The following is an 11,988-nucleotide window of genomic DNA, read 5'->3' as shown; positions in this document are numbered from 1 at the left end:
CAAAGGGCGGCTGACCTAACTCTTACATTCCACGAACCAAGACATCTACCTTTTCTTGTCACCAATCATCAACTGACACGTATGACCCATCTCATTCCGCCACCATTTCCTCCCTTAATATGGGACCCACCATCTCCAACTTGCAAATACTCTAATTTTATATCCTCTTCGTCTTAATTTATATTGACACCAAGTCTTAACAAAGATAAAATAATAGTAATTATAATTTTAGTATGCACCACAAAAATAGGAAATGTGTAATTTTTATTTGTATAAATATATCTTACTTTTAATGTGAAGTGATTTTTAACCTATCATGTCAAATTCAATAGAAATATTGAAATTGGGATAAGATGGAATATTAGTATTTAGCACTAAAATTTAGACGATAAAGAAGTGTTCAATTTTATAGAGTATAAGATTAAAAAAATGAGATAAATATAATGCTAAAGCTCTATTCCAAATGTCGACATTATGTTATTTAGTATTCTAATAATCACAATACTATATTCATATTTACATTTTAGATTACAAAGGCTCAAAGAGACATTCAAAACATAGGTATAAACAATCTAATATTATAACTAAAATAAGTAGTTCTTCAAACTATAGTAGCTTATTTTCTAAGCTCAACTTCTAAACTTAGCACTATTAGTCCTTACATTTTATCCTTATTTTCAACTTCCAACCCTCCAATTTATCATCATATCCTATTTGATCCTAAAAACTATATACAACACGGCTCTTGTGGACTAAAGAGCTTTAGAACACTGGCCTTTTCTGGAGAAAGCACTAGTGTTTGGAGGGATTGCATTCTTGATAAACTAGGCAGTATATTTGTATAGACATTATGCATTTTAGCTGTGAATTGAAGGACTGTAATTGCAAAGATTAATATTCTATGAATAGTCCTCCTGTTGGGGCTCTATGAGGAATTCCCTTTCTACGCTTGGCCGTTTTGTAATTAGCAGAAGTTGGAGGGGGCGTTGACGGAGTAAAACTCTGAATCTTGTTTCTCCGGCCATGGCTGCTGCTGCTGCTGCTGTAAGAGTCATCGAATTCCGATGCTGCTGCCACCACCGCCGGCGGTAACCTCTTCTTCTCCGGCGAATTCTTCGGCTTCTTCTTCTTCTTCACGAAATTACTTGAGGTCCCAACAATCTGTAAAATTGATAATGCCAAAGATTTTCCATCAATTAATGGACCCGTGAGCCATTACCTTGATATGTGTGCAATAAAGAATTAAATGCAAGATAATGGAAAAAACTAATGGTCAATTTTGTATACCTTGCAACCAAGAGAGCAGAATTTGAAGGAATCAAGGAGACTCCTTTCACATACTTCACAAGTATTTGTGACCCCTTTTCCAGGCCTAGGCTGTGGCCTTTCATTCAAGAAAACAACTTTAGCACTGTTGATAATGTATGTTTGGACTGAAGAAATGTCCAAATACTTCTGAATCTCATTCACTCTTATCACATCATGGTAAGATGACCTCCTTATCTGTTTCAACAAAGTAAACACTTTGTTTAAGCTTTTTTTTTTTAAAAAAAAACAGAGCAATTTCATAAGAGCAAAATAATGGAGAAAAAATGGGGAAACCTGAATGACAGGATGATCTCTGTGATGGGCTAAACAAACAGAGCAGAGAGGAGCATTGTTACATTGCAGACAGTACATATTACATTCACTCTTATGAGAATCAGCGTGTAACTTGCATTGAACAAAGAATCGCTCCTTCAATAATGGTTTCAACCATGGCGGCCACCTATTGTCGTCCTCATCAGGTCCCTGAAAACAGAAAAAAATCAGCAAAAAAATAAAAACGAAAGAATGAATGGAACAGAATGATTGAAAAAAAGTACCATGATACGCCTGTTCTTAGGCTTTATTTCACGGATTGGGGCTTCTTGGTTGTCGATCGCCAGTTTGAAATAGTATATGAGTAGTAACGCTCAGATTTTTGATTTTCTTTGTGAATGAATATGGTGTGAAAGATAGAAAGAAAGAGAATTTTTGATTTGGGGAGAAATTGAGGAATTGGAGGAGGTGAGAGAAATGATGGCTACTTGTAAGGACTTGGGATGGCACTGTGACTTGTGGGGCTTTCTTTTTCTTACTTAATGCTCAATATTAAATAAAATAATAAATTTATAAAAATGTTGATATTAATATTTTATTTTATTTTATGTAGTTTTTGATTCGGTGTTTAAAAATAACATCCTTAGCATAACTTCTATTAAAAAAAATCATTTACAAAATATACTCCATTAAAATTAAGGAAAGGATGTGCAAGGTTTTAAAAAACAATTGTGTTTTTAATCTGCTAATATAATGCGTTAATATTTTCTGTATTGCTCACATTATGAATTCCATGTATTAGCTATACACACTTTAATATCTAGTTGAATGTATATAAATTGTAAAAATATAAGGTATTATTAACACATAATTTTTTTGATAGAAATGTTATAAATCACAATAATTAACAATTTATAATTATAAAAATTTGATTTAATTTTGAGATTATACCAATCACACTTAAATTGAGATGATTAAGTAATATATTATTCGATAATAATGTAAAAAGTTCATAAATTCAACTAATTGACAATCTGAAATATAAAAAAAAAATTAATTGACTCTTGAAACCATATCTCGCACATAAATTAAAAAAAATATTATATTTTAAAAATTAAAAAATATGACAATTAATAATATAAAATATTTAAAAATTATAAATTTTTTAAATGACTTTTCAAAATTCATTTTTATCTTTATTATATAAGTTCGAGAAAGAGCAAATAGCTTGATGTATCTAGTCTAGTCTATTATATATATGTGTGATGAATCATTAAATATAAAATCTTATAATCCATTGTTTTATCTTATTTCTTTTTTGAGGTTCCAAATGAAACATATTTGCATTAGTTAAGTTATCTGGTGCTTATCGACTTGTTGGGTTCATAAAAAATTAGGGGGCATTTGTGACTTGTGACTCGTTCTTATCCATTTATATTTTTAAAGTTTTTTATTACCCTTTCATTTTCATGCATACATATCCTTTCTTAATTAGGTCATGTCATTTCTACTTCTTTAGTATTTTTTTTTCTCCATTAGTTTGTTTGTTTTCCTCCTTTTAATTGTTGTTCACTAAATAATCATGCTCATAAGATTTATTAAATCATAATCTCTAATATTCAACAAGGTAAGTGGGGTTTCAATAGTTTATTTGACATATTGTTCCCCATTTTTACAATTTGGTATATTTGGTCCATTATTGACTATTTTGTGTTGTGAATAAGTGCGTACGGTAATAATAATATAATACTCCACCAATTTCAAATGGTGTGTCGTGATTTTTAAATTAATTATTTGAAAGTATTTGTCATTTAGAAATTTAAGATTTTATATATATGTCTTAGAACATAATGAAGAAGTGAAATATTTTTCATAATAATTTATTTTTAAAAAATATCAACAAATATTTTGAGCGAGAAAAATAAATTGTATCTTTTGAAAACTTAATCACCTTATCGTTCGTAGAAATGTCACTTTGCGCACCTACCCATTTACTTGGGTTCGAAATCTAGTCATTATCCGTCTAGAAAATTCTATTAGGAGTAATATCTTCCGAAGAACATTAATTTTTTTCCCATGACTAATCTATAAAACATATTTATTTAATGATATCATAATTATTATTTGTTACAATTTACAATAAAAGGGTAAATATTTATTTTGTACTAGATATTTATACCAAACAAATAAATGAATATAATTAGCATACATTTTTATCTCATTAATACTTAAATTATCTGAAATAGCTCATATATACTCTTAAACTATATTTTGGTTAAAAACTACCCTTTTCGTCAAACTATTGGATCAAAAGTGTCATTCTAATTAACGAAAATTGTTAAATGCCATGTGGATGCCACATGACACCCTAATAGATTTCCACTGCCACATAGACTAAAAGGAAAAGGGTCAAAAGCACCCTTAAACTATCCGAAATAGCTCATATTTACCCTTAAATTATATTTCGACTCAAAACTACCCTTCCCGTCAAACTATTGGGTCAAAAGTGACCTTCTTATTAGCGGAAGTTGTTAAATTCCACGTTTGCCACATTGACTAAATCCCTAAATCTTAATTACTCATTTTCCCCTCATTTCATTATTTTCCAGAAACAATTTCACCCCTTCTCCCTCATTTCGCGGCTAAGGTTTCACAGTTTTCTTCGTCGCTGGGTTTCAAAGTGGATATTTGTGGTTATAGGTTAGTAAACTTTTTTCTTATTTTATTGTGTTTACAACCACGAAAATCCACTTTGAAACTCATCTCCGAAGAAAGTTATGAAACCTTGGCCGCGAAATAACGGGAAAGTTGTGAAATTCGAACTATCATACTTTGAAATCGTAAAATAAAATAAGAAAAAATATTTACTAACCTACAACCATGAATATCCACTTTGAAACTCAGCCCCGAAGAAAGTTACGAAGCCTTAGCTGCGAAATTAGGAGAAAGTTGTGAAATCCTGATTATCATGCTTTTAAATCGTAAACATAATAAAATAAGAAGAAGTATTTACTAACCTACAAACATGAATATCCACTTTGAAACCCAGCCACGAAGAAAAGTATGAAACCCTAGCCGCGAAACGAGAAAGAATGGGTGAATATATCATTTCTGAAATAATGAAATGAGGGGGGGAAGTAATTCGGATTTAGGGATTTAGTGTATGTGGCAGTGGGACCTTATTGGCATGCAATGTGGCATCCACATGGCATTTAACAACTTCTGTTAATAAGAAGGGTATTTTTTATCCAATAGTTTGACGGGAAGGGTAGTTTTGAGCCAAAATATAGTTTAAGGGTAATATGAGCTATTTCAAATAGTTTAAGGGTATTTTTGACCCTTTCTATTTAATCTACGTGGCAGTAAATCCTATTGGCATGCAATGTGACATCCATATGATATTCACGTGGCATTTAACAACTTTCGTTAATAAGAAGGGTACTTTTGACCCAATAGTATGACGGGAAGGGTAATTTTGAGTCGAAATAAAGTGTAAAGGTATATATGAGCTATTTTAAGTAGTTTAAGGGTATTTTTGAGCTTTTTTCGTATTTATTTAATATGGTCTAATTCGTATTTGTTGCTACATTTACTAACATACCATGTTGAGATTGAAAATAACTACTCGATTCGTTTCATATTACTTGACCCATATTGATCTGACATACTTTTCAATAAAATTTTTATTAGAGATATATTATATTAAATTAATTTCATTAAGAATATTATAAAACTTTAAATTTGACTAGTGTTCCACATAATTATTTAATATTAAGAATAGAAATAAAAAAAATACATCAAAATTTAGGAATTTGTAGCTCTTCTTAGGTGAATAAAAAACAAGTGTGATAAAACATAGAAAGATGAAAAAGGAAGAGACACTCCATAAGTACTTACTAGTTATCTAATTAAAATTCAATAATTTGATTTCTTCCATGATGGACAAGGCAATGCCCTCTTCACACCAAAACAGATGAAAGGATAACAATCATTCAAAAAAATAAAAATAAAAAAAGGAACTTTTTCTTCTTGTAATTTTCCTCTTTCATCATATTCTTGAATGTTGCTTTTCTCTTGTAAAAATCAATTCTTAAAAAGGGAATACGAAACTCTAATGTGTCCATCAGATAGATCACAAAAGTGATCATATACCTAACAAAACTTTTTCATGCTATATATTCATAAAATATTGATCATAGTGAATAGATATTTTCACGCAATAGGATTTTTTTTATTTGGTGGGTTTTAAGATAAATATTCATTGTTAAATAATTTAATGAGATAAAAATACATATCAACTAATTATAATTAAGTGTTAAAGTTTTCTTTATACAATAACATGTAATACATTTATTGATTTAATATAAATAATAAAAATTACATTAAATGTGAGTAAATTTTTATTATTTATAAAGTTAGGCATGAAAAATTGACAATATATAGATGCTAATCACCTCAATATGAGTAGAAGCTCAATTACCATACTCGAAAAGTATCGTTGTTTTTCTCATTTTTCTTTTTTTATATATAAGTTTTAGTTATTAAAGTTCCAATTTGACCTAATCCAAGCACTCTTCACGATTAATGCTTCAAAAGGAGAAACTCTCGATCATTCCATTATCGATTTCATTTCTATTTTACTTACAAAAAAAAGATAGAGAAAAAATACCTTAAGCTTTGTTATTATTATAATTGTTATTAATACTTATTAAAAGTGTTAAAGAAGTTAGTGGTGTGGTTTAAGACTCTTACCATTAATAGTCATTAGATTAAGAGTGTGTTATCGAGACAAACATTGGAGTTAATATTTGAATTATATAAAATATTTTGATTGAACATCTGAATTGTACAGTCTCTCTATTTTTATTGGATATTTCTTGTACAAAGTTTACTTTTACATACTACTCTAAAACTAATCCTCACTTCTAAGCTTCATGCCGCAAATCTCAAGTAATCTACTCAATTGATGTACAATTAACTAGGTGGAATCTTATTGGTAAAGCTTAATAAATTATAAGAGAAATTGATAATGACATTCTAAGCATCTTCATCGTTGTCGTTAATTACTAATTTGTTTTTCTCAAGAAGATATTAATATCTTTTTTTTTGTAAGGATAAAATTATTTTTATAATTAGATAAGATTAGATGTCATTTTTGCAAGGGAATATTAGACCTCAATAATAGAGGTGACTTATACAAAGTGTCAACATAATCCTGTTGGAAGTAAATATAACCACACAAGACAAGAGTTTATTGAAGAAATATCTTATATTGATGCCATCTTTTTCCTCTATAATTTAATCAAGTCCTATTTCCATCACTTAATGAGGTAATTATCAATACCTACATATAAAGATTTTCCGATTATTTTTCGATTTATGTGCATCATTGCCAAAGTCATACTAATCTTTAAAAAAGTTCATAAAGAAGCGAAATTTTAATTTAAAATCTACAAATAATCTCTTTGGGTGAGTGAAGAGCTCTCGTGTTTATTTATTTTAAAGAAATTAATTAAGTACAAAAGTTTGACTACTATGTATTTTAATGATGTTAATCATAGATTAGTAGTAATATTAAATTAATTTTCCCGGCCCACAATAATTACATCTCTGAACTTTTTCTCCTTGTGGAAGCAACTCTTTTGAGACCTATCTTTTTTATTAATAATCTACTCTTTTGTGTGTGCTCGTTTTCTTTCTTCATGTTAAAATAATAATAATAATAATAATAATAATAATATGGGAAAATGCTCAAGTACCCTTTTAACTTATGCTTGAAATTTCAGAGACACACTTATGCTATACTAAGGTCCTATTACCTCCTGAACTTATTTTATAAGTAACCTACCTCTTTTCGGCCTATGTGACACTATTTTGAAAAAAAAAAGTCAACCAGTGTTGGGCCCACAAGATAGTGTCACGTAGACTGAAAAGGAAAGAAAATTATTAATAAAAAAAGTTCACCGGGGAAATAGGACCTTAGTATAGTATAAGTGTGTCTCTGAAATTTCGGACATAAGTTAAGGAGGTACTTGTACATTATCCCTAATAATAATAAAAATTCAAAAAAATGAGCAACAACTAAATTAGTAAACCTATTTATATATTCCTACTTCCTAGTAGACGCGAACATAAAATGTGGGAAAAGAGAGGAGCTAAAATGGTAGCTACACATTACTTTTTTTGTTGTTTTCCCTACTATAGAAAATATACGTTTCTTATGAATGTATATATAAACCGTTTTTTTTTCCAAAAAGTTTCGTCCGAAAAAAATTATTTGGTGAAAATTCTAAAAGTACTTCTAGAAAAAAGTTGTGTTTTTGTACTTTGGAAAATTACCTTTCCAATTACATAAAAGTACTTTGAAACTCGTTTTGAATTAACAAATTGAAAGTAGTTGATAAGTATCAAGCGTTGAGCTACATTTTAGATATTAAAATTGATTTTATAAGAATATTAATATGATTACATAAAAATTCTGAAATTGATATTTCCTCTGACCGTTTTTACTTGTTCATTTTTTCTTTTATAATTTTTCCTAATTACTTATCCATTTTGACAAATTAAGAAAGAACAATTTTTTTTATTTATTATATCTTCAGTTAAATGACTAATTACTTTGAAAAATGTAGACCTTCCATCTATTTCATAATTAATAGGGATAAAATGGTAAACTCACTATATCATAAATTATTTTCTTAATAAGTGTGTCAATTCAAAAGTGAACAAATAAAAAAGGACGGAAAGAGCACTAATTAGTAACTAAAACAACTTTGTTTGTCCTTTGGTGCCGTATTTAGAGTCCCTTTGGTGCCGTATTTAGAGTCACCATAAAGGAAAAAAAAGGATTTGAATTAGCACACCACTTGTGACCTCTATGACGGTACTCCCTCCACCTTACATGGTGAGACCATAAAAGAAAAATTAATTTCTCAAGAGACGATACACTGTTAAATTATTGGAAACATAAGTACCCTTCTGAAATAAGTTACCTATAATATTGATAATAGATGATCTAAGGTCAACACAATATTAATAAATAACTCATGTAGCGAGAATAGTTTGAGAGACTATATAAGGAAATCACTATGAAATTCTGACTATTATAATTATACTAGAGGATGGTCTTAAGCACGGGTCTTAGGTAAATAAATATAATTATAATTTAATTAATTTAAATAATATCTATTAAATTGAATTTATTTGATTTGAATATGAATTGTAATAGTTCTAAAATTTCGAGTTTAGGCAAATAGGTTGATGAGTATAAAATGTTCAAATTTTTAGTATGTTTTATCCATAACATTAATTACTTATTTCTTAAATTAGTTTTCAAGACTTAATGCTTGTTAGAAAAAAAATATGAAATATAATTGACGAAGAAGATGGCTTTGAGGCGTGTAAAACCACTTTCTTTAAAGAGATATTGTCCGTATATATCTTGGAAAAATACAAACATCTAGGATACAACAAAATGCTTTATATATACATACAGATTTTTCTTAGACAACTTACAGAGAGTCTTTATATTTATAAAACTTAAGAGATGACTTTTCATAAGAGTCATGTGATTTCATGACATAATTTAAGAGTCATGTTCTTTCATGAACAATTTATTTAATTTAAAACTTCCATATATTACAAAATATCAAACAATACTAACAACAATTATTAGGGTAAATGTAGGAAAATAGTCATGTCAATCATTATTTTCTTAATAGCTATGTCAACTTCAAATGTGATAAGTAAAAAGTAAACGAAAAAATATTAAAAAGAATTGAAAGGTAAATTAGTAAAAGATACTCTTCAATAATTATGTCAATCATTGTTTTTTTTAATAAATATATCAAGTACGAATGTAATAAGTATAAAGTAAACGAAAAAGTATTAAAAATGATTAAAAAAGTGTTTAGATAAAAATATGAACAAACAATAGGAAGGACTAAAGTATTAAAAAGAATTAAAGATAAATTAGAGAAATATTTTTTTTATTTATAATTTTTAAAAAAGTGTGCAAATAAAAATATGAACAAACAATATGAATGAATAGATTTCCATTATAATTGTGGATATATAATTTTGTGGATTAATATTATGCATACCCATTTTTTTTTAAATTACAACAACCAATTCTGTAAAGGCAAAGCATACATGTTGATCCCTCAAGGTTAAACCCACTCTTCTATATAGTAGACTTAAAAAATGTGTGGATAAAAATATGAACAAACAATAGGAAGGAATAAAATATTAAAAAAAATTAAAGATAAATTAGAGAAATATTTTTTTTATTTATGATTTTTAAAAAAGTGTGTAAATAAAAATATGAACAAATGAAGGAATAGATTTTCATTCATAATTGTGCATATATAATTTTGTGGATCTCTTAGTATTATGCATATGGATTTTTTAAAAAAAATTACAACAACCAATTTTGAAATGACAAAGCATATATATTGATCCCTCAAGGTTAAACCCACTCTTCTATAATAGTAGATTTAAAAAATGTGTAGATAAAAATATGAACAAACAATAGAAAGGAATAAAGTATTAAAAAGAATTAAAGGTAAATTAGAGAAATATTTTTTTTATTTATGATTATTAAAAAAGTGTGTAAATAAAATATGAACAAACAATCTGAAGGAATAGATTTTCATTAATAATTATGCATATATAATTTTGTGAATCTCTTAGTATTATATATATGGATATTTAAAAAAATTACAACAACCAATTCTAAAATAGCAAAGCATACATATTGATCCCTCAAGATTAAACCACTCTTCCATTATAGTGGAGGAGATATTGACCTTCTCATAAATCTAAAATTGAACATTTGAAGAATGAATACTACAAAATACCCCCAACATTGAGTATATATGAAATGGACCTAATTCTAAAATCATGATAACAAATAAATGTTGAGTGTAACTACCTCTTAGTTCATGTCCTGAAAAATTATATATTAAAAAGATACTCGTTCTTTATGAAATATTCTTATCGTTTATTTTTATTTGAAATGTTATTTTTTTATGTTTAAATTATATTATATTAATTTAATATTTAAAAAATAATAATAATTTAAAATAATATAAAAAATATTATAAATTATAATTTTTTATTTATTAATATAATAAAAATACATTAATTTTTTATAATTTAATTTTAAAAATAAAAATTATCATTGTTAAAAGTGAACGAAGATACTACCGCAAAAAAACTTATATTTTTGAATTGGTCTCACTTTACACGCCCACATCTTGTGACACTTAGAAGGCCGCAAATAACACGAAATTCAGCAGCGAGCAGCCTTTTTCCTTGTTGTCATCTTCAATGACAACACATCCATCTCACCCATTCTAGAAAGGTCATAACTTTACCTCAATTTTAGAGAATATATATACTCATATGTTTTATTATTTCTTTGTTTACTTTTAATTATGTTTTATTATTCTTTTGTTTGTTTTTAATTATTATATGAAATTTGATATGTTTGTTAAAAGATACTGAGTGATATGACTATTTCAATATACTATCTCTTTAATTGATATTTTTTTTTGTCATTAATTATTTGTTTATTTTTTTTATAATTATCTCTAATTACTTGTCCATTTTGACAAACCAAGAAAGAACAATTTTTTTACCTATTATATCTTCAATTAATTATTTTGAAAAAGTAAATTTTTTTAAAATATTAAGTTTTTAATTCATCTACTGCATAATTAATAGGGGTAAAATGATAAAATCACTATGTCAGTTATTGATTTCTTAAAGATGTGTCAATTTAAAAGTGGACAAGTAACTAGAGAGACAGAAAGAGTATTTAATAGGAAAAATTGTATATAATAGCAAACTATTAATTCAAATTAAATGTTACAAACATAATTTGATTTAATTGTATCCTATAGCAAACTGTTGCTATTTTTGCCTCTCTCACTGGTGGAATCTCGCTCACCACTCTGCTTGTCGCTACCAGTTTCGTTGTCTCTCTCGCTTTTATACAAATATAAATGTATAAAATGTGTTTGTGTTTGTATAAATGAGAGAAAATTGTATATATACATATATTGTTCGTTCCCTTCTCTCCCCTATCCCAGATCTTGCTCACCACTCTCACTCGCCTCTCACTTTATACACAAATATATATATCGTGTCTATGTTTGTATAAAGCGAGAGAAAATGTACATACAAATACAAATGCATATATTTTCATCCTATATGCTTATGATTATAAAAATACGATCTTCCCCAACCCAGTTTTCTTTTGTCTTTCTCTGTTCAGTTTTCTTTTGTCTTTCTCTATTTCTCGTTTTATACAAACATAAGTTATACAATTTATTCTTTTATATATGTATACAGAAATAAATCATACAATTGCTTCTTTTGTGTGTGTGTGTGTGTATATATATA

At 27.6% G+C, this 11,988-nt stretch overlaps 1 protein-coding gene across 1 annotated transcript; it reads right to left on the bottom strand.

Moving 5' to 3' along the window:
• Positions 1–466: 466 nt before the first annotated feature.
• LOC107021150 lies at positions 467–2,089 on the bottom strand. Its single transcript, XM_015221755.2, has 4 exons — positions 1,866–2,089; positions 1,603–1,791; positions 1,288–1,503; positions 467–1,161 (listed from the first exon to the last, which is right to left on the bottom strand). Exons 1-4 carry the CDS (start codon positions 1,866–1,868, stop codon positions 892–894), a joined length of 678 nt encoding a protein of 225 aa, XP_015077241.1. The 5' UTR covers positions 1,869–2,089; the 3' UTR covers positions 467–891.
• Between the last annotated feature and the right edge of the window lie 9,899 nt (positions 2,090–11,988).

The sequence above is a fragment of the Solanum pennellii genome, chromosome 6 (assembly GCF_001406875.1).
Source record: "Solanum pennellii chromosome 6, SPENNV200".
NCBI lineage: Eukaryota > Viridiplantae > Streptophyta > Magnoliopsida > Solanales > Solanaceae > Solanum > Solanum pennellii.
The sequence above is the reverse complement of the archived record's forward strand: the minus strand, read 5'-3'. Positions and strand labels throughout refer to the sequence as shown.

Excerpts from the sequence above, each read along its gene's own strand:
- LOC107021150 (XM_015221755.2), bottom strand. Across the intron at positions 1,504-1,602 it reads GAGATCATCCTGTCATTCAG|ATAAGGAGGTCATCTTACCA; the intron begins GTTTCCCCATTT and ends TTGTTGAAACAG. Across the intron at positions 1,162-1,287 it reads TCTGCTCTCTTGGTTGCAAG|ATTGTTGGGACCTCAAGTAA; the intron begins GTATACAAAATT and ends TCAATTTTACAG.